The sequence below is a fragment of the Pimephales promelas genome, chromosome 3 (genome assembly GCF_988280905.1).
Source record: "Pimephales promelas chromosome 3, fPimPro1.hap1.1, whole genome shotgun sequence".
Lineage (NCBI taxonomy): Eukaryota > Metazoa > Chordata > Actinopteri > Cypriniformes > Leuciscidae > Pimephales > Pimephales promelas.
Genome location: NC_142771.1, coordinates 41,906,218 through 41,930,370, shown reverse-complemented (window position 1 = coordinate 41,930,370; position 24,153 = coordinate 41,906,218). Strand labels below are relative to the sequence as shown.

General features: G+C 40.0%; 2 protein-coding genes across 2 annotated transcripts in view; both read right to left on the bottom strand.

Moving 5' to 3' along the window:
- The window catches only part of LOC148982103 (5-hydroxytryptamine receptor 3A-like), a 42,046-nt gene extending 24,576 nt beyond the window's left edge, over positions 1-17,470 (bottom strand). Inside the window, exons 1-6 of the mRNA XM_089127781.1 lie at positions 17,382-17,470; positions 13,902-14,083; positions 13,765-13,809; positions 13,533-13,642; positions 8,839-9,011; positions 8,567-8,724 (exon numbers count right to left, since the gene is read on the bottom strand). Of these exons, the coding sequence (XP_088983907.1) occupies positions 8,567-8,724; positions 8,839-9,011; positions 13,533-13,642; positions 13,765-13,809; positions 13,902-14,083; positions 17,382-17,421 (708 nt within the window). The 5' untranslated portion in view covers positions 17,422-17,470. The remainder of the gene's footprint in view (positions 1-8,566; positions 8,725-8,838; positions 9,012-13,532; positions 13,643-13,764; positions 13,810-13,901; positions 14,084-17,381) is intronic.
- A 2,983-nt stretch (positions 17,471-20,453) lies between these two features.
- LOC120491736 (5-hydroxytryptamine receptor 3A) overlaps positions 20,454-24,153 on the bottom strand; it is a 47,389-nt gene continuing 43,689 nt past the window's right edge. The window contains exon 8 of the mRNA XM_089128930.1: positions 20,454-22,701. Within this exon, the coding sequence (XP_088985056.1) occupies positions 22,502-22,701 (200 nt within the window). The 3' untranslated portion in view covers positions 20,454-22,501. The remainder of the gene's footprint in view (positions 22,702-24,153) is intronic.

Sequence of the window (24,153 nt, the reverse complement as noted above, 5' to 3'; positions counted from 1 at the left end):
CACTCATAATTCTGTATCACTGATCATGAGAGAGGGAGAAAGAGCGAGGGAATGGGGTGTTTGTGTGTGTATCTTAATTAATCTGTAATATTATTTATACCACAACTACCTTTATATTTTATATAAAATACCGCAATATATCAGAAACTCAGTGCATGAAGTCCAAAAAACAAACAAAACCTGACGGTTTAAAAAAAAACAGCAGATGGTAAAAAATTAAAATAAAACCTCTGATGGCGGGCAGATAGAGGGAGTGTCAGTGTGTGTGTGTGAATCTATTCTAATTAATTTGTAATTTAGTTTATTAGTTTTATATCACTACTTCCTTTTTTTAAATATAAAATATACAGCAAGATGTCAGACACTCAGTGCGTGTGTGTGTGTGTGTGTGAATCTATTCTAATTAATCTGTAATATAGTTTATTAGTTTTATATCACTGATTCCTTTTTTTTAATATAAAATATACAGCAAGATGTCAGACACGTCAGTGCGTGAAGTCCAAAAAAAAAAAAAAACGACGGTTTAAAAAAGCCAGCTGACGGTTTAAAAAAATAAATAAATAAAACTCAGATGGCCGGCAGAGAAAGGTGTGTGTGTGTGTGTGTGGCTAATTAATTTGTAATATTAGTTTTATACCAAGTTACTTCCTTTATTTTTTTTAATGAAATACAGCAAGACAGTGTCAGACACTCAGTGCGTGGTGAGAGACAGCTGACGGTTTAAAAATGAAAAAAAAATCTCCGACAGGCAGAGACGCAACGCGAGTCGCATTCAAGCACCACGTCTGAACAAACCCCAAGTTAACCAGAACTCTACTGGCTAATAAGTAAGTACAAATCTGAACCTGAAGAAACCATAAATGTTAACGGAAAAGAGAAGACACGGCCGCGAACCTGAGTGACTGAGGGAGAGACAGAGAGCTGTTCTCTTCTCAGTGTTCTGTGTGTGAGTGAGCAGAGCGGGAGAGAGCAACACGGTGTTGACGCGCTGTGTTGACGCGCTGTGTTGACGCGCTGTGACTATAGCCTATCACAGAACGTAGACACAGTCAGCTACCCAATTAGGATTTTATTCAATCCGAGCACAGATATTGACTCGTATTACTCGTATAACACTCGTACTCGGCAAAAGTGCTTTATCCGTACCGGATACTCGTTTCAGCCGAGTATCCGGCTCAACTCTAACTAGAACCTCATCTTTTATCCCATTAGCCTTGACAAAATAATCGAACCGCTCCGTATACGAGCTCCACTGCTCGACAGTTTCATCATATGGTCCGATTTGCCCCACTAGAATCGCCATTTTGGTCTGTTGGTCAGTGTAATTTACCACTCACTCTTCTTTTATACTGTTTTGCGTCGCCTTCGTAGTGTGTAGTTGCCGTTCTCTGTTTGCGCTATTTCCCAGCGCGACGAGCATCGCACGACATGACTCGCGTGCGTTTTTGCCTGTTAGCTTCCACTGCTCGACGCCGTCGCGGTTAACGAGTCGCCGTCAGCTGAATAGCACGTTATCTCGGAGGGAGAGAGAGAGTTTATCCTCGTCGCCAACTTTGTTACATCGTGGAGTGCTATTTATGCACGACTTGTTTAGAGTGATGACACTGACACGAGCATTTCACATAGCAGCCTTTACTGACTCGTGACTCAACAAGACTGTTGTTCTGCGCATGAACAATATCCTGAGGAGGGCAAATACGGAATCACCGTAAGGACAAAACCCGAAACGTTAAGTAAACAATACACAACAATTTCTATCCATGTTTTTTTCAGTACAATTAAAATCACCACCAAGAATTAAAATATCATCATTAGAAACCTCTTGTATAGCCAAACAAAAAGAATCTAAAAAAACTATTCTATCTGTAGTTGCAATAGGAGCATATACACACATCAAAACAAACACTTTATCCTCAACAACAGCTCTAATTTTTAAAATTCTTCCTTTTAGAATCTCATCCACTTCATAAGAAACAGGGGTGAAATTTTTTGAGAAAAGAACAGCAACTCCTGCGCTAAGTGAATTATGATGACTCAAAACGGCAAGGCCATCCCATTCCATGGCCCAATTGATTTCATTTTGTAAGTCGCTATGGGTCTCCTGAAGTAACACAACATCAAACTGTTTTTGTATAGCCAACTCATAAATCTCCGCTCTTTTTTTGCTATCCCTTGCACCATTCACATTCAGGGATGCAATATTGATGTTACTCATGCTTGCTAATATAAACCACAACAAAAAGCCCCATACCAGCATCACAACAGGGACCATGGAATCCGATTTTTTAAACACCATCATTGCTTCCTACTTCCATGCTAACTTTTCTCACAATTTTCTTCAGTCGGTACACCTCTCTATCAGTAAAACACCCCTCGCTCATTAAAGCACGTGACCTTTCCACAAACAACTGAGCATTTGGGAAATAATTTTCAGCATTTACGTTCCGCTTATTTTTTGTAATTCTCAGAAACTGTTTAATATTTTGAACATCATAAACTCGAAACCCATAATCCGACTGAGAATAAACACTACTTGAACCAGATGAATCTTGATCAGTTTCATCTTCCTCTCCATTTGACATCTCCGTTGTACCTGCTTTTTTCACCAACTTCACGCTACCATGACCCTTCATCTTTCTTCACAGCACACTCAGACCCCGCTGGGGGCTGCCTCCCAGAGAGAGCCCCCCCCAGCTAGGTCCCTGTGTTCCACTTCGATGCCCCACTCCGGGTATGCCTACGGTCCTCTTGGTTCCGCTTGTAAGGTCTCTGAGAGCCTGGTTAGCGTTCCCCAGTCCGTCTCGCTGTCTCATCCAGACCATCAGGCTCGGCTATGCGATTCAGTTCGCCCGGCGTCCCCCCAAGTTTCGGGCCATCCACTCCACTACAGTGAGAGCAGCCGATGCCCATGTCTTGTGCGCGGAGATCGCAGTCCTACTGGCGAAGGACAGGATAGAGCCGGTCCCTCCAGCCGATATGAAGTCAGGGTACTACAGTCCCTACTTTGTACCCAAGAAAGGTGGTGGGTTACGACCGATCTTGGACCTGAGAGTTTTGAATCGGAGCCTCCACAAGCTACCGTTCAAAATGCTCACGCACAAACGCATCTTCGAATGCATCCGTCCCCGAGATTGGTTTGCAGCGATCAACCTGAAGGACGTGTACTTTCATATCTCGATTCCCCCTCGACACAGGTCATTTCTGCGCTTTGCATTCACGGGTCGAGCATGTCAGTACAAGGTCCTACCCTTCGGGCTGTCCCTGTCCCCCCCTGTCTTAGTTCATGATGTTGATTTAAAATTTAACCAACTTAAAGGAATATTTTTCAGTTCATCTTCTACTAAATGTTTTATTTATGGATGTTTGTTGTATGGTTTATGGTTAGTTTGTTGTATGAATGTATGTTTATTTTGTAAAAAAATCATATGTAATAGTGATTGACCACAGGAAGAACAGCACTCATATGAATATGAGATAGCTGATTGTTGGATCAATAAACAATTCAATTCAATTCTTCACGAAAGTCGGAGTGGGCCCTTGTTCCCATGAGAGAACGGGGTGTTCGCATCCTCAACAATCTCGACGACTGACTCATACTAGCACACTCTCGAGATCAGTTATGCAATCACAGGGACCTTGTGCTCAGGCACCTCAGCCAGTTGGGTCTTCGGGTGAACTGGAAGAAGAGCAAACTCGCCCCTGTGCAGAGGATCTCTTTTCTCGGTATGGAGTTGGATTCGGTCGCACAAACAGTGCGCCTCACAGAGCAGCGCGCTCAGTCGGTGCTGGAATGCTTGAAAATCTTCAAGGGTAGGATGGCGGTCCCACTGAAATTCTTTCAGAGGCTCCTGGGGCATATGGCAGCGGCAGCAGCGGTAACCCCGCTCGGCTTGCTTCATATGAGACCGCTTCAGCACTGGCTTCACGGCCGAGTCCCGTGATGGGCGTGGCATCACGGCACTCACCGGGTGGCAATCACACCGGCCTGCCATCAGACCTTCAGCCTGTGGTCAGATCCCTCGTTCCTTCGGGCAGGAGTCCCCTTGGAACAGGTATCCAGGCACGCTGTGGTATTCACAGATGCCTCTGCCACCGGCTGGGGTGCCACGTACAACGGGCATGCAGTATCAGGGGTGTGGACGGACCCTCATCTGCATTGGCATATCAATTGCCTCGAGTTGCTAGCAGTACACCTCGCTCTGCGCTGTCTGAAAAGGCTGCTGCAGGGCAGGGACGTGCTGGTCCGTACAGACAACACTGCGACCGTTGCATATATCAACCGGCAAGGTGGTCTACGCTCCCGACGCATGTCGCAGCTCGCCCGCCATCTCCTCCTCTGGAGTCAGAAGCATCTGAGGTCGCTTTGAGCCATGTATGTCCCCGGTGTGCTCAACCGTGTGACCGACGAGCTATCACGAGCTGTGCTCCCGGGAGAATGACGTCTCCACCCCCAGGTTGTTCAGCTGATCTGGAGAGAGTTCGGGGAGGCTCAGGTAGACCTGTTTGCCTCCTCAGAGACCTCCCACTGCCAGCTGTTTTACTCCCTGACCGAGGGAACACTCGGTACGGTCGCACTGGCACACAGCTGACCCCGGGGCCTTCGCAAATATGCGTTTCCCCCAGTGAGCCTTTTTGCACAGACACTGTGCAAAGTCAGGGAGGACAAGGAGCAGGTTCTTCTGGTGGCTCCCTACTGGCCCACTCGGACCTGGTTCCCAGAACTCATGCTCCTTGTGACAGTCCCTCCCTGGCCCATTTCTCTGAGGAAGGATCTTCTAACTCAGAGACGGGGCACCCTGTGGCACCAGCGTCCAGACCTCTGGAAGCTCCATGTCTGGTCCCTGGACAGGACGCGGAGGTTCTAGGTGACTTACCCCTAGAGGTACTTAACGCCATCACTTCCACGAGACGTGTCTACGCCCTGAAGTGGAACCTGTTCGTCGAGTGGTGTTCTTCTCGCCGAGAAGACCCCCGAAGGTGTTCGATAGGGTCCGTGCTTTCCTTCTTGCAGCAAGGGTTGGAGCGAAGACTCTCTCCCTCTACCCTCAAAGTCCATGCTGCTGCTATTTCAGCTTATCACGACCACATCGATGGCTAAAAATCTGGAAAGCACAACCTGGTCGTCAGGTTTCTTAGGGGGGCGAGACGATTAAATCCTCCTCGACCCCCCTCCATACCCTCTTGGGATCTTTCCCTGGTGCTCCGAGCATTTCAGGACGTTCCCTTTGAGCCTTTGCAAATAGTGGACTTAAAGGTTCTTTCCATAAAGACGTTGCTGCTGGTTGCATTGGCCTCTGTCAAGAGGGTAGGAGACCTGCACGCATTTTCGGTTGACGAATCGTGCCTAGAGTTTGGGCCGGGTGACAGCCACGTGGTATTAAGACCCCGGCCTGGCTATGTGCCCAAGGTTCCTACCACTCCCTTTAGAGACCAGGTAGTGAACTTGCAAGCGCTGAGGAGGCAGACCCAGCCCTGGCTTTTCTCTGTCCCGTTCGCGCTCTGCGTATGTACATGGACGGGACTCAAAGCATCAGGACCTCAGACCAGCTCTTTGTCTTTTACGGAGGCCAGCAGAAGGGAAAGGCTGTCTCCAAGCAGAGGATGGCCCACTGGATAGTGGATGCCATTGCCTTGGCTTACCAAGCTCAAGGCGTGCCCTGCCCACTCAGGTTGCATGCTCACTCCACGAGAGGCGTTGCATTCTCCTGGGCGCTGGCTCGTGGCGCCTCGCTAACAGATATCTGTAGAGCTGCGGGCTGGGCGACACCTAACACGTTCACTAGATACTATAGCCTACGTGTAGAGCTGGTCTCCCGTGTTCTCATCCTAAACAGGTAGAAGCACTGAGAGGCCCAGCTCTGTCGGCTTGCTGCGCCCTACTGTGCAATGTTATTGCTCCAGTGTGAAAAACCTGTTGAGTCCTCCAACACCCCTCGGCCCGGACATGGCGGAGCATTGAATCCGCTGTCCGCTGAATCCTTGAGAGCCGGACTCGGGCTGGGTTCCATATGTGCGACCCTTCGGGGATCCCATATGTGTATATGTTCCACGGCTGCTCCTAAGACGGAAGCCCGTGTCTTCCCTTGGGCTAAGTCACCCATGATATCATATACAGTACAGCCTTCGGGTTAGTCCATATGTATTTTCCACATAACTCTCTGAAGAAAGTGGGTTCCGCACCGTTCCCCTCCCTCTTAAAAGGGCACGCTTTCCCAGTGTTATCCAAGTCTCACTGTATGGGTTCTAAAGGAACAACAGTGTCAGACACTCTCTGTGCAACAACAGTGTCAGAACACTCTCTGTCAGACACCCTCCTCCTATCGTCCTTCCAGGCAAGAAGGTGCAGAGGCTTGCATGGGGCACTGGATGGGGTGCAGCGACTGTGGCGCTTTGGTAGGGATTCCTATAGGTCAGTCTGACCTACGTTGTAGTGACTGACCGATAGGGAATGTCTCGGTTACATATGGTAACCCTCATTCCCTGAGGGAGGGAACAGAGACGAATGTCTCATCGCCACATCTGCTGCTGCCCGCTGGGGGTCAGCCTCCCATGTTTTGCTCCTCAGCAAAAAACTGAAGTGCAATCACACAGCCGCTCATTATATACCCGCGCTGAGGAAGACGCGCAGCTATTGCAAATGATTGCACGCCAATGTGCATTGGCTTGTTTTAGATTCACTCGAAGTAAATTGGCTCTCTAGCGAGATTTCTATAGGTCAGTCTGACCTACATCTCCATTCCCTCCCTCAGGTTACCAGGTAACGATGGTTACCATATGTAACCGAGACGTTTCTGGCTCTGACCACAAACTCACATCAAAAGCCAAGAGTCAAACTGACCAACAAAAGCAAACACCAATTACCATAATGTTGACCAAATATTTTCAATAAAAGATCAACATACCTTTGTTAATTCTCAATAAGAACTTCTATAGCCGTATGACCGAAATAAAGTAAATCTGGTTTGTAATTAGTGAAGCTGGTAATGGTTATGTGGAGTTGTTTAATCCCTCTCTGCTGAGATCTTCACAGATTTAATTTATTTTCTCTTCAGTTGATTTCATCTCAGGCTGTGGCTGGAAGTCAGTTGTAGTTTTTGAGTTTATCTTTTCTTCAGTGATTCTGCTTATTAATCATCAATAATGCTCAATGAACACCTGTGTCTGATTGCAGTCATTGGCGTGGAGAGACCGCATATAACCGGCGGGAATGAGAGAGCAAGAGAGAGAGTTGGACTGAGACTTCGCACGTGGCTACTGCAACCGAGACTGAGAAGCAAGTGTTGGATCGTGTGTTTTGTTTATGGTGGTGCCTCGTTTTTTTTTTTTTTCTGAATAAACGGGAGTCCCAGTAATGCCGACCCTGTCTTCTTCCTTCCACACACACTGAACCTCTTCACACTGACCTTATCTGATAGGCTACTGTACAATATTTTCATTGTGGTATAATAGAAAACGCATTTTTGCACATAATTTGGTTAAACCGCCCGCCACCCGCCCGAATTTAATAAAAATGTTAAAATTCTGTCACGAGACAAACACTACAGCGACATGGCTACATGCACGAGCACAAGTGATAGGCTACTGTGGCCGCCGGTCAGTAGCGGAGTGGCAATCTGGAGATTCAGGACTTTTCCCGGTGGGCCAGTAGTGTTTCGAGGCCACGAGGACCGGTCTGATAGTTCTACTGTGCAAGTTCTTAGCAAACACTATCCGGCGGCCTGTACACAATAGTCTCTGCAACGGTGAGAGAGTGAAGTGTGCATCCGAATGAAGACGGTGCGCGAGCCGCAAAAGACCATGCAACTGATAGCAGCAAAAAAGATAGCTCCGCTTGATTTAAAAAACAACAGATTTTAGCGCTAGATCTCTTATTTAATAGCAAAATAAATTAATTATCTGCTATTTGACTGGAGATGTTTTATTTATTTTTGTATTAGCTGTACAACTTTCACCTCAACTTTCATAGATAGAATAATTTGCAAGCAGCTAAAATAAAGCATACAAAACATCGGCTAAAATAATCTATAGCTGTATGATAATAATAATAATAATAAACTTTATTACAGACTCACCGGTCCAGATAAAAAAAGACAGACAAATAAGACAATACACACAGTATAATACAAACTTCAAAGGAGACAACTGTACCAATGCTTCCATAACTTGGACACATACCGTGTAGTGCTAAATTTGATATTGGTCAAAGCCACAATTATATAATTCTCTGAGTTATTCAACCGACATATAAATTTGTACATGAAATTTCTCAATGTGGCTTGCAGGGTATTAACACCTGCCGCCACAAACATCTCACTGGCGGATTATAATCAGAGCATGTGCATGTTTGTCAGTGATTTATTTATATTAGGTTATTACAGCATTTAGAGCACAGACCTACGCAAAGGAGGTGCATGTGAAACACCTTGTAAGAAATACTTTCCTTTTCAGGAAAAGCGATTTTTCAGCGATTCTTGACTTGGTATTGGTATCGAAACAATAATTTTGGTATCGTGAAAACACTACTGTGTAGTTATTCTTTGGTTTTTGTTTTTATAATTTCATTTACCTGATATATCAGCTGATCAAATTCAGTCCCCCTAAAGAGTGTAGCTTTAGTGTAATTTAAACGGAGGAGTTCCCACTCTCCCTGGGCCTGAAAGAGCTCCTGTGAAAAATAGATGATGTTTCCTTGGTCAGACATTGGCATAATTGTAATATCCTTCTCTGTGGGAACAGACATTAAAATTGTATTTCATGTTAAAGTCAAATAGTTCAGAAGAATAAACCATGTTATCTTGTGTTTGTTTGTTAAAACTGATTTTTGTGTTTTAGACATACTTGAATAGACTGTAGACTGAAATGTTATATTGCAGCTTTGGGAGTCGAAGGGAAACCTGTAGAGATCCATCTTACAGGCTGTGGTCAGAGTTACAAAGTCAGCTGAGACTGTGATGCCGTAATGGAACAACAGCAAATTTGAAGACTCCTTTGTTCCAAACTCTGTCCTTATGCTAAATGGATAAAATATAAATGAACACTGATTGAAGTATGATGATTGTAGATCAAAAAGGAGATCAATCAGTTTTTGAGGGGTATTTCCAAGCCACTTAAGATCCCAGATTCTAGAACAGTTTTTTTTTTCCCCATTGCAGGTACATTAAAACTGTAAATGAATATCATTAAATTGTGACCATGCCAATAGCCGCGTTTTCACTGCCGGGCGAGGGCTGGGCCAGAGCTAACAGCGAGCCGAGCCGAGCCAGTGGCCTCGGGCCTCAAGCACCGGGCTTGTGTTTCCACTGCCGGAACAGTAGCCCCACAGCGCTGCCCTAAACCCCACCCCTAACACGCCTTTCTCGATCAAACGTCATACAACCCAACCCATTTCAGCCGGTATTATGAATTAATTAATTTTTTAAGTTAGAAAGATAGCATGTACATATTAACTCACCGGCCGTGGCTGCAATAGTGTCCCGATTGTCTCGCGAGTCGCCACTAACAGAGGAACGGTGACCCAGCACACCGTCCATCAAGTCGAACCATGGAAAAATCCTTCTCTGTACTCCGCTTTGTCCATTGTGCATTTTAATCGCCTTGTACAATACTGCACCCGCAACTTTTTTTTTCCTGAACTTGAATCGTTGCTCGCTGAATGCTTAGCTTAGAAAGTTGAGCATCAATGTATTTTATAACGTCCTCATTTCTTCACACGGCGTCAAATTGGCGTCGTTCCCTTTCTTCTGCCCAAATGCTCAGAAGAGCTGTCGTATCCTCGACAGACCAGTACAGGCGATTATCCATTTCTGCGCAATATAAAAAAGTGAAATGTGCATCTTGCTTCAGATCATAACATTCCATAACACCAATAAACTCCGCCTTTTACCTTGAGCACGCCTCTAGCACGAGCTGGCCTGCTCTGGCCCAAGGTATTAGACGGGCCAGATCACCGTGGCCGTTGGCCCCGAGTAAGCACCGGCAGTGGAAATGCGGCTAATGATTATGACTTATGTGTACCCGGGCTTCCTAATGTGATTGGTGCCATAGACTGCACACACATCCCCATCAAGGCCCCATCAGCCCCCAATGAAAGGTATTTTGTAAACCGAAAAGGGGTTCACAGTGTAAATGTGCAGGTAAGTTACTATTAGGATTCTTCATATCTTATATCAAATTAAAAGAAAATAAAATCATAACAATGGAATCAAAAAATATACAGTTCACTTATTAAAATCTCTTTTTGAGATTTTGTGTGACTATGTCCCATATGACAAATTTGGAATCAAAATGACCAGAATCTGTGCATGGCTCAAGAATTTTCAGAGAGTCACATGCAAATTATATGAACGTAGTAAGGAACAATATGTCAAATTTTGGTAGAAAATGAAATTTGGGTTAACGTCCAAACATTTGTTTAATTTCAGGCTCCAACGTCATTAAACAACTCTACAAACAGCATTACTAGCTTCACTTATTACAAACCAGATTTACTTCAGTTATATGTGTATATAAGGCCTTAGTTCAGATGTTGATTTATTAAAAAATAATAGTTTGGTTTGATGTCATCATTTAATAATCAATGTTTGCTTTATTTGAGCAGTTTGACTCTTAATGTTAGATTTTACTGAAACTGTGATTATATGCCATCAGATAGATGATGACAAAAGTAAATATACAGTAATTATGCAGTGCTCTGATAAAAATGATGTCATCTTAACCTGAAAATGTTTTAATAATTTCATTTTAATGAATACATCATTTTCATGTATACACACTCAAACCTCAAGAATCAGCGTGTGAATTTCAATAATGGTGACATGCTTCATGCCGCAATGCATTTTGTTAGCCACTGATGATTTCGGGCCTTTCTCAATCTGTGTTCTTGTCTGTATTTGTGTCCTTGGGTCCTGGTGAAACGTCATCATTTGTGGCCCAAGTACTGTCCCAATACACAAGTTTGCATTTTGGCAAGAACGGTTAAAAATCCTGGATGTGTTCTTGACACGCCCATTTTACCGAGGATGCATCGGTTGGTAACTTGTGTGAACTTGACGGCAGAAATATCCCAGCATTCAACTCGGCATTCGAGGAAGGAGAGGCAGGTCAATACAGTAATTTGTTTTTCTACAACTACGTACGCTAGTCACTAAATTCACTTCTGAGAACATTTGATATGAGAAATCAACTGAGTAGATTTCAAATATTGGCATTTTTATGAAAATTTATGGCGATTCAAAAATGTACGCAAACGTTTTCGGAAGTGAGAATCTCCATAAGCGCCTGCGGGTGTTAAAGGGATAGGGGGATTTTCACTTTGAAATTAATTTTTTATATGTTTTAGCTTACCTCAAGGGCATCCAAGACATACTGTATCTGTCTTTATTTACACAGCATTTTCAATTTTGATACTTTTAGGTCAAACCGTTCATGTCTGTCAGTCATATAATGGAGGTCTATAGAGTCCACGTCAAAGAGCATGTACAGACAAGTCCAAATTAAACATGATTTAATGACTCGTAATGGCCTAAGACACGAAACAAGTGGTTTGTGAGAGAAAACGAACAGTATTCATGTCATATTTACCTCTTGTAATCACAGTCACGTCCAAGTGATCCGAGGGCGCGGGCGCTTCTGTCTGCACAAAGGCTGTAAGTGATCTCGTGCGTGGTTGCAAAAAAAAAAAAAATCAACGTTGTCTGTTATCGAAATCGTCTTCCATTGTGATTTCCTGTATATCTAAAAATGTTTAGATCTTCACAGTGAAAGGTTACACTTCTGAAATCTCGGTGTAAACAACGAGTGACGCGCGAGAGATCACTTCCGGGGCTTTCCAACGCTTGCGCAGACCGAAGCGCATGCCCCCTCAAGGGGGTCGCACACTGGGCGCGCACATTCTATTCGCACGAGCTCAGTTTTGAATCAACTCCTGGTAGAAGTCAAGAGCTGCAAGATGGGTGAGTTTAAATTTTTATATGTATTATGTATTTTGGATGTATTATATTTTTTATGTTAAGTGAATAAAATAGCTGATGTTTGAACGTTGTTAACCAAGTAAAAGTGTTTATCACCTTGTTAAGTCTGTTATTTTGTTGTAACGTTATCCGTTGTCCAGGCAACTACTTCATTGATTACTTCCTACTCCTTCATACTACTCTCTACTTCATTGATGAGTTTTTCTTCGTTCATTTCGCTCCGCTGCTACGCTACAGAAATTACCTGAAGTGTGTTGTGACCTGGTAAATCCAATAGGTGGCTCTACACGACCGTGAATGTAACCACGTGAGGCAAACGTTACATCGCCTATGCATTAATATTTCGCACTGATGGGTTTAGACTGGTACTTAATAATAATAATAACACAGTTAGTGTATGGTTAATATGATAGAGTAGCCTATTGAAAAATGGATTTAAAAAGGCTATGTTTTACATTTTTTTCCCCAATATGACTATTCAAGCTGTTAGGAATTAGGAAAATTAGGAATGTTAAATAGGCTTAAATTTATATTGCAGCACAGGGTGAAGTCTGTATGTACATTAACGTCGATTTGAGACAAATAAATGCAATTTTAATATAAAACTATGCAAATGGCGCTTTGTGGCGCGGCAGGGTTTTGAACACAGTCCTGAACCGTAGCTGGGCGGCGCGGACAGACGATTCACTCACGGATTCTTGAGGTTTTTCGACTTTATTGTAACTACTTTCTGTTTTTTCTGATTAAATGCTGGAGGATATTATGCTGTAGGAACTTTGGACTGATATAATCATGCAAAATAGATAACACTAATTCCCTGGTTGAAATCAGGAAATTGTATTAATTGAATTATGAATTTCTTTATTATCAACAAGTAACCAACTTCAGCAATCACATTTTCTCTCGCCATAAGAAATGTTTACAGATACACAAGAATATTGATTATTAAGAAGTAAAGGCCAAAGAGCCCAACTAAAGCAAACATTGACCTCCACAATGGTGACCAAACCAAACTTTAACTTTCAAGCAAACTTCGACATCTAAACCTCTTTAAGAAGCTAAGTCTTGTGTCTGCTGGGAAACTTCCCGTTAAAACTTCATAAGAATGTTAGGGTATAATGTTTTATCAGTTTTCATCACTAAACATTTTTGAAATGTTTTTAGATAGTGTTCCTAGCCTTTAGGATAACATTCTGTAAACATAAATACAATTATCTACAGAAAACATTACAAGAACATTCATCATTCAACATTCAAAACATTCATAGTACAACAACATTTCTAGCTGGGGTGAGCTCATATTGTGGCCATAGTATGAGCACACACACAATGAGTGCGCTCTAATGTTACACTTTTAGCTCACTGTGACCTCACATTGCTGACGCTGTGACCACATGGTGAGATCACTGTGAGATCAACATGTTGACTGGATGTTTTATGAGCAGAATGAACAAAGCCTTTGAATCTGTTTTGTCATTTCCGTTTTTGTCATACCATCACCCTTATTCTATCCATCATTTTGCAACATAAATAAAAGTTTCTGGCAGAAGTAATTTTGTATACCTTTCCATTATAGAAATGTCTGGAGTCCAAAACATATTTCTGGGGGCAACACATGTTTCAATTCCACAAAATGTGCTGTTATTCCACTGCATATTCAAATTTGGCCACTTCTGGAAAGTTAAATAAAGTTTAGAGTGATTATAAGACAGCTACTGTGCTTGAAAATCAAATAAAATCCTTAAATTGAGTAAAACATTGAAATAAGAATGAAATAGTTTTTTAACATGCTTACTGTTAGTATTTTGACCTGTGTCGTGAGACTCTGGGCTTTTTCATCCTGTAGATATAAGATGGTTGAAATATGATATCGCAACTGCTTGACATCCCATAATGACTTGAATGAGAAGATCAATCATACTGGACACATACCACATTTATGATGGAGGTCACATACAGGTCCACAAAAATATTGACTGGGAAGTAAGTGAACATCATGGGCCACATTCTGGTATTCTCAGAGTCGTTCTTGTCCAAGCCGAGATATTTAAAAAGATCACTTTTGGCTGTATGTATTTTAGAATAATTGCAGTTATGAGGATCAGACAGCGACCCTGTGCATATGAGACATTCGGTAACAGAGCAGAATATATTCTCCAAGCACACAGTGAAAGAGAATGTCATGTTTAAACATCCATTCTTCTACAGTTCATACTCTTGTCAGACACAGAAGTACACAAACAAAAACAAACATGTACTATTGATCTTAGGGGGTCATCCAAAGGTTCTTTTTCCCAGCAAACAAATTTAGGTTCTGGGAACGTTAGCTTTTGTTTCCCAGAACGTTCCTAGAACTTTCCCTTAAGGTTAAGGGAACGTTCCCAGAACATTCTCCTTACGTTATAAAAATGGAACCTAAAAATAACCTACATGGAACGTTCCTATAACGTTCTTGTTTGGTTCCCAAAAAAATATCCTCATCAGACCATTCGGGAACGTTAGGGGAACGTTCTGTGTTTGCTGGGTTGTACATATTTATAGATACGCATGGAGGAGCTGCCGCTTTTACTTTTGTTTTGTGTTTGGTTATGATACATAGCCGCAATGTTACTTTTCTCACTTAACACCCTTTAGTGTCGACATATGTACATGGTTTACAAACTTATTACAAACTCTGGTTCACCTGAAATCTGTGAATTGAAGTCAGTTTTAGTTCTGTAGTCATTGCAAACATGCCGACGCATGACAGAAAACAGAATGGACAAGGACAAAGAAAACGTGCAGTGTTGGAGGTCCCCCAGGACAGGTTTGAAAACCATTGACATAGACAATTCAGATTATAATTTATTCATACCGCAATGCATAATGGGAGCCATTAATTAGTTGTTATTGGTGGATTATTATTTTCACCATTGTTGAGATTCACAGGCTGATTATTGATGTCTGTGTTTCTAAATAAATTCATTTGAAAGTGTTTTGATCAGGACAATTTTAAATAAATATTTTGGACTATAAGAAAAATACTGATAAGCATATGCTGTAGATTCACAAAGCTGTTGCTAAAAAGTTAAACCAAATCATCTCAATAAGTTTAATTTTTCAGATTACAGTATGATTACGCCAAAATATGTGATTACGTGGAAAGCATCCAAACAAATGGTATTATTGTCTGGTTTGGAAGCACCACCCAAGCAGAAAGGAGAGCTCTCCAGAGGGTAATAACGACAGCGGAGAAGATCGTTGGATCGGACCTTCCTTCTATGGACACTTTATTCACACAACGCTGCAGGAAGAGAGCTAAGAACATTCTAAAGGACACACACCACCCTGCATACTCTATGTTTAAACCTAAACACTCAATATATAACTTGAGATATAACAGACCGGACAGTATTATTTCACACAGGGTGCGGTTCTATAACAGCTTCTTTCCAGCTGCTGTGAGACTGATGGCTAAGGACATGGCAGAAGGAACGAATGTGTTTGCCTCATTTTTTGTATAATGACAGGTGTTATTTATTATAGTAAGAGTATAGATAAGTGTAAAAGTATATTTAGTACAGACAAGATTTATTACAGTAAGTTTGTTTTTAAATATTTATATCACGTAGTATCTTGGGACAGTGCAATATTCTTTCTTTTAGCGTGGAGCAATCTTAAATGTAATCTCAAAGTAACAATTGTAGGGGTGGGGGTTTCTTAACATGGGATTATGATGCTCTTTGTTGAGGTTGAATGTATTTTTTAAGTCTTGATTTCTTAAAGTCCATTGTGTGTAGCGTGTGCTGTGTAGCTTGTTAGCTGTTTTAATGTTTATCTTTTATGTTTGATTCAACGAGCTCTGCTACAAAAATTCCTATGTACATGTACAGCTGTACCAGTACAAATGGCAAATAAAGCTTTAACTAACTAACTAACTAACTAACTAAATATAACCAACACTATCAGATCACACTTTTCTTTGTTCATTTGAATATTGTGAATCAATAACAGCAGACAAACAAAATTTATAGTGAAAATATAATGGTCAACTAAAGCAAACACTGATCACCATAATGGTGACTTACAATTTGTGGTTTTCTCCTTCAGTGATTCTGCTCAATTACTTGACTTCTGGTAATTATCGAATTAATTTTAACACTTTTCAGTGTTCATTTAACACTCATATTTAAACACTTTAACTCTTTAATTGTGGACACAGGAGAGTAAATTTAGCACTGGAGTTTTTGCTGTGTAGGATAACATTCTTGCTTTCTTGCGAACGTTGATTTGATAATGTTCCTCCTTTGTTATTATGGAACATTGTATAATCTTTTATCTCAACAACTTTCCCAAAACATCCTCAAAATGTTACAGTTAAAACATTATATCTTAGTTTACATTTAACCTCATAGAAACATTATTTGAAATGAGAAAACCTTAAAACATTCTTTGAACATTTCTTTAAAACATTAACCAAATAGGGAATGTTAGCCAATGTTCTGAAAACGTTCTCTGCTAGCTGGGGACCCAAATTAGAAATTTATGATACTATTCTACTACATATTTGACCCACTTTAAATACATATTCATGTCTCCACCAGGGGAATTACCCTGTAATCCTCCTTTGCTGAGATCTTCAGTGATTTAAAGTATTTTATCTTCAGTTAATGTCAAGCTGTGGTTTTAAGTCAGTTGTAATTTATGGTTTAATTTTCTGAGAATGCAAAAATGTTGTTGAAACAACAGCACATTGTAACATTGACTCAATGCCTTTACCATTGATTTAAAAAAAAGTTCACCATTATTAGAGTACTAATTATGGGTGCAACAGTTGATTCAATACAGTTAACGATTTTTTATATCCATCTGGGCAGCTATTCTGCAGCATTTATTAACTTGGCTACTGTTTATTTTAGGGCTGTGCAAAAGTTAATTACGATTAATCGCATCCAAAATAAAAGTCTCTGTTTACATAATATATTTGTGTGTGCTGTATATAATTATTTTGTATATATAAATACACACACATGCATGTATATATTTAAGAAAATATGTTATTCATATATAAAATATTTATATTTATATAATATAGATTATGTATTTATAAATATATACAGAATTTAACCGCAAATAATTCTTAAATATATACATGCATGCATAGGTATTTATATATACAAAATAATTATATACAGCACACACAAATATATTATGTAAACACAGACTTTTATTTTGGATGCGATTAATCGCAATTAACTTTTGCACAACCCTAGTTTATTTATACATACTGATACATTTTATAAATAAACATTATCTAGATTAACAGATGTTTTAAAACTGTTAATTATTGTCCTTTATGATGCCTAATGCATTAACTAATGTTAACAAATTGAACTTTATTGTAAAGTGTTACCATTAAACAATATTACTTACCCATTGGTGCAAGAAAAAATATTAGCCAGTGTAGGTGCATGTTCAATAGTGGAGAAAAAAAAAACAAGTGTCTGAGATACTTCTGCTCTACGATGAGGTTTCAATCTTGAACAGATGTCAGTCATTTGTTATATTTATACACCGTGAGTCAGCCACACATTATCACTCCCAACCAGTGAACCAGGATATTTTCATAGGAGTGGTTAGGCAGGGGCCAGTAAAACATCTTGGACGGCCCAGAAATAATCATTTACAGAATTACAGAATTTATATACATACATTATAAACACAGTATAAATATTAAATAACAATTGACCAATTTAAGACAACCGGTTTCCTAAAATAATATTAATTAACAGGCAACCAAAATTGCCAGTAACTTACTGTCAATTATACAGTTAATGTTTTACAGTGTGAGTGATATTTTTGTTTGTTTAATTTCTTACTGTTAGAAAATAACCTCACACTGCACAATGTAAAACATTTGTGAATTATCTCAATGAGACAATAATAATACAATCTCCATACAGCTATCACTCATAGCAATATGTTTTGTACAGTGTCTGTTATGTTACCTATGAGTCGTGCAGTGATGGAGTGTGGTGGTTCAGGGAAGCTCTTGAGAAAAACATTTGCATTGCTTCAGGGAGATCAACACTGTAATACATTCATGATTCTGTCACGATATTGGCATTTTGTGAATGTTATACAAACAAATTCCTCTAGCCCGTTCGTGCGGTGATACATAGGCTTCTAAGTAACTGAAGATAAGTTCCAACCACAAGGCAAAATAACAAAAGATTTGTTGTTCACAACCAGAGATGGGCAGTATTTTAATTACATGTACACAGGAAGTACAGTAGAAATAATTCAATAATTCATTGTGAGGATGTAGAATTCATCAGTATGTAGTATGTATTACAAGGTATTTTTCCATGTGTTACCTGCAAACATGTGAGTGTTACGGTGTGCTGTGGGTTGAAGAAGACTCAAATCAAAAAGGCTCCAATAGAAATTATTTACTATATATTACTCACAGGTTCAGGCAGGCAGGCAGAATGACAGGCACACACATACACACACATTCTAAACACAACTATGAGTAAAGCAGAACCGATCAGAACTGAATGAACAGAGGGAAACTAAATACAGATACCAATGAACACTAATGAGGTGAGGATACTTTATACTTTTACTTATGTAGAAATCCCATCAAATTCATTTACAATTACGTTAGTAAATCCTTGGTTAGAATATTAATTTGCACTTCCTCCACCGGTGGCTAAAATTATTAGCATCACAATCAATTCTAGAATGCTAACAGGCAGATTTACGTGGGCTAACTATCTGTTTCTGCTTCTTTTATCACATAGTGTGTGTTAAGTTGAATTTGAGAGAAAGAAAAAAAAAAGGGAAAAAAAAGAGACATGGTTAAAAAGTATAAATTCATCATTGGTAAAGAAGATTTAAGATCAAAATGAGTGCAGCCTATTGGTTGGGAGCACATGGTGCAACCTGGGAGAATCAAGGTAGCTGATTGGTCATTGAAACTCCACATCTCCAAACTCCACCAGGTGTGTGTGATTACTGGGAGCAAGAGGGATCTTTGTTTGCAGTAAATGTGCTTCTCCTAGTGAAGTTGGTGGGTTTTGGTGTTTAAAAAACCAAAGGAGAAAGACTGTTGAAAAGCCACAATGTTTCATCAACTTTGAGATGCAACTGGTAGGACAAAGACTTATTTTTCTTTAATGACTACATATTTTGTGTATGTTTGAAAGGTGTTTAATGCTAGTAGTTTAGCATTTTACTTTCTAACTGCATAACAAGCTTCATTATTTACATTGCTGTTAAGTTGCTGTGTAAATTGTGAATGTTTGACAATGGTGTTTGTACTTTTGTTGCACTTTGTAGTGACTCATATCACATATCTGTTTCTGTGTAGGTTATTAAGCTAACCTTCTGGAATTATCATTGAGACAAGTACAAAAGAAGATCTAGTCAATGATGAGAGATTTTTAATAAACTGCTTCTATGATGAAGAACCAGATGGTTTGAGTTATTCCATGCACCTTCATTGAGGCCTTTTTCAAGTTTGGGCAGACATTGAGGCAAAGAAAAACCCTGATAACTTGACAGTGTGTGATTTATAAAATACATTATATCCTTCATCAAACATAATGTGTCTGGTCACTTTATATCTTATATCAGAATATTATATTACTGTTAAGCCTACTATGGATATTAAAATACGCAGAACCATGTGTCACATGAATGGTTTGCAGCAAAAAAAACAATCAAAATCAGTTCGTTTTTCAGTGAGATGTGATTCATTAAATGCGTTGACAGCTCATATCCACCATACAGTTTACACTGAGTAGAGCGGATGACCGGTTTAAGATGGCGGCTCCACGGCTCGTCTGATAGGGCGTCTATCTATATGATGTCTATGTTGCTCCCAATGCTAGAGAGAAATGCTGGTATCGTCACATTTGCAAAATTTGGTACAGAAGAATTTTTGACATCACTATTTGAAACACTGTAAGCAGGATTGTGTAATATTTGCTAGTTTGCTTTTTGCTGTAGTTATTTTCTACTGATAATATGCAAGTATGGTGAGAATATTTTGAGATAACATTTTTAAAACACACCATGAACATATAAAAGCAGTCTGCCGTAGGAAGGAAGGGAGGTGGGGCTCCAAAATGTATTCAATTAAATATTTAATTAAAGCCTAATAATAATAATAAAAGAAACAATTTCTTCAAGCCAGTTTTAATGTTACAATCACGATTGTTAGAGGAGGCTGACAGCATAAACATAAAAAACATATTTTTGGCCAGAATAAGGAAACTTAGAAATACCAATGTGATGTGTTTTTTAATGTTAAAATACAGAAATGTTAAAATACAGAGAGTTTTGTGTTTGTCTATGGAGTCCATAAAACGTGTGTGTGTGTGTGTGCGTGCGTGCGTGCGTGCGTGCGTGCGTGTGTGTGTGTGTGTGTGTGAGAGTGAAAAAGTCAGGTAATAAGGCACGAGGACAATGGTAAATAATATAGTTTTTATTGTGACCAACCAATCAAAAAAATATCACTAATAAAGAATACAAACTTAATCCAAAAGCAATGAGCTAGACTTAAAATAAACTTCAACCTTCACCTCAATATAAGGAAAATCAAAGGAAATCTGAACAGAACAAAAGTTGACCTCCTGAAACAGCTGACAGATATTTAAGATACACCACGAGCTTACACCGTTATCTCAATGTGAATACTTTTATTATAAACCAAGCTAGCTTTAATAAACTAGTTTGCTACCATACTGTTTTATTAACATGTTCACTATAATATGTTATTGGGTAGCATTTGCTGTACGAGTGCAGCATTGCAAAAGCTTTTATTTGCTCTCAAATCAAGCTGCGTGCACCACTTGTCACCATCCTAAAACCAACATTTACAGAAATTCATTTCAATTTGAAAACCAAATATCCCACTTAACATTAATCTTGCACCAAAAAACCAAACAAACAAACAAACATAAAACCCCATTATATTATTATATTTTATAATAAAAAGTTATTTTAAAATATATTTTACATAAAACCCCATTATTGCTTAATTTTAGAATTTAAATATGCCCTTTCGAGTGCCATCGGCAAAGCATGCTGGGAAATAGACATCCCAGCATGGGATGTTAAAAAGGGATAATTAAAAAGGGATAATTTCATAAAACTCAACACAATGAAACCGTTTACTTAAAATGTATTAGCTATGTGAACTTGAAAGAAAAAAAGGTGCTAAATACTCATAAAAGTTAATTTGACTGAACTAATTAGTTTAAGTTTGTCCTACTCAAACCAATTAATAATTTTGAGCGTAGGGTTTACAGTAAGGGAAAAAGAAATGGCACAATGAGTGTACTCCAAAGAAACGAATTAAGTACTTAAAACGAAATTGCAATAGTGTCAACTAAAATCTTTGTAAATTTTTTTATCACATGCATCTTAAACCTTAAATATTTAGTGTATTATAAACTAAATTAAAGTGTAGAGGAAGAAAATGAATTGTGGTTTCATCTCAACATCCGCTAATCTCTGTATGCAAGGTGAGAAATGCCACCAAAATGAATAAAAATACCCCCAAAATTCAGGATATAAATTGCCAAATTCTTGTATTTTGTGTTTAGATAACATAAGCAATATCACATGAGCACGAGTGTAATTTTCACGAATATCAGCACAATTACAAAATGTGAAATACATTTTGTACAGTATAGCAGTTAAATAAATTCTTTACTATTTTTAGACAAACCATTGTCAAATTTGACTCTTTTTGCTCAATTTTCCTGGTGAAAACAGTTCGAAACTGTTCTTGAATAATTCATTGATTTGGAATGAATTGGGCGAGTCAATAATTCAATGACCCATTCATGAAGTCAGTGGACACTTGGGCTGAATTCAAAATCACCCCCAACATCCTTTTGTAGTGGTGTCCGAAACCATAGTGGACATTATTGAGTGCATTCATTCAATCCCACATTGCACCACAATAATGAGTGTACAACCGATGTACGCTCAACGGCTCTCCAAATTCATTAACTCGTTTTCATTCACTCCTTCAAGTGAACAGTATTAGTTGACTAACATAGGGAATAGGGAATGAGGGTTTAGAACGAACTTTTGAGCGAATTGGTTGAAGGAATGATTCAATGATTCACTAATTATGACTTACTGCCAGCTTCTGGCAGTTTTAGTTTAATATAATATGATAATACAATTTTTCTCAACATCCCATTTTTCCATATTCAAAATGTTATATTTACATTAACCTTACTACATTATTTAGGCATTTGTAATTGCACTGTAAATAGATTTTAATAATTGGTAAGATATATTTGGTTGATACTTATGTAATTTAACAGCCCTATAGTGTTCAATAGAGTCATTCATTAAATCACCAATATGTAACTTAACTTTTTATAAAAATGATTAAGAGTGATATTCTTTTTTTCACTTGAGATCCTAAATGTTTGTGTTTTCCCATGAATTCTTGTGTTTTAAACTCAAAATAAACTTTTTATTAACTCTTTATATTAAAATGTATTGTGTGTGCTCTCAAGACATCACTCTGGAATCCAAAGCTTCCCAAGTACAGACAGAAACACAATAACAGTGATTATGTAAAAGACCATGAAGGTCACATCTATGATTCTTGCCACTCTGGTCCAGGACAGACATGTCTTCTGTCGTTGTTTTTGACGAGTTGGGGCACAACACTGATCTGTAACTGAGGCTGAAGGGTCCTCCTGTTTTTTTACACCGCCTGCGAGAGGAAACGAGAAAAGCACAGCTCTGAATAAGCACTGTTCCCTTTCGCTGTCACTCCGAGTTAAGTCGGATGATGACAAATGTGGTTTTGCTTAGAAAGCCTACCAACTTGAGAATTACAAAATGAGCCAAGGGCAAAGAAATGCCATGGGTCTGCGAAATTTGCATGGCGCAACTCCGCCCCACCTTGTGGGTATAAAAGGAGGACGGCGGCAACATGCTTGTGTTATGTTTTCGCTTCAGAGCCAAGTTAATTCTTCACTCCACAGTCATCTCTGAACTATCAGCTTTACAAGACGAGCGAGACTCTCCGGTGTTGGTGTGACGGCAATGTCCCAGCGAGTGCACACTTCCTGCTTATGTGTGCAGTGATTTGCCAGTAAATCTGTTTCTCCCTGGGCGCTTCAACACTTGCGTTTTTCCTCTCACGAAAAGAGGTGTACAAGAGGTTGTCTTTTTAAAGATGCCTTGCCTATGCACTTCTGGTTGCGTTAGACTTGTGTTTGACTCTGATGGGCACGAGCGCTGTCTGATTTGTTTGGGTATTGATCACGCTAGAGCAGCGTTCATGGATGACTCGTGTTCTCTCTGTGGGAACATGACCATCACAACACTACGGTCGAGACTCAGTGATCTCGCAAGAGTGAGATTCCCCTCATCCACACCCCGATCTGATGTCTCCACGAGAGGAACTACTTCAGCTAGTGGCCAGGGTGACCTGAGGGTGACGGTGTGGAACAAGGCGCTGACTATAGAGCATCACAGTCCCGCCCACAGCCCAAGAGAGCGCTGGTGCCGGAAGTAAATTTCCCATTAATTTTTCCCATTGAAATTTTGTAAAATCCATATCTAAAGAGTATAAGAGCATGTCTGAGGATAACCAGCTACGGCTGAACTCATAAGCATACAATATATCATTTCGAGTGAAAAAACAAAGAGAAAATCCAAAAAAAGTCGAAGGTACAAGCCTGTGTACATATTTTCATTTCCGAGCAAAGGAACTACTCCTCCCATAAACCACCGCACCTCACTGAAGTCGACTGAAGCCACCGTAAAAGAGCCTTTTGAGTGACTTCCAAATCTGACGACGGACGTGCAAACTTTTTCCTCCGGTGAATTTTATACAGTGAATGTGCAGGGAAACTCCTTTTCCTCGATTTGCTGAAGCTTATGCACATGCTAAAACATTGAGCATCAGGCTCGCTCATTGGCTGAGTTGTGGCAACTGCTCATCCAATGGCGCGGGGACGTCTCTGAGGTGCAACCAATGAACTTAGCCCTAGCCCTCGTTGCGAGCATCGGTTTAGAGTGGAACCCTCCACCCTGTTCATAGCGCTCACGGCTGGACGATTGTTTTATGACTATCGTCCGCGGCCAACCCTAATACCTTTCTTCCCGGACGTGCATGATGAGATCTCAAAGTCCTGGAAGGAACCCATGTCTTCCC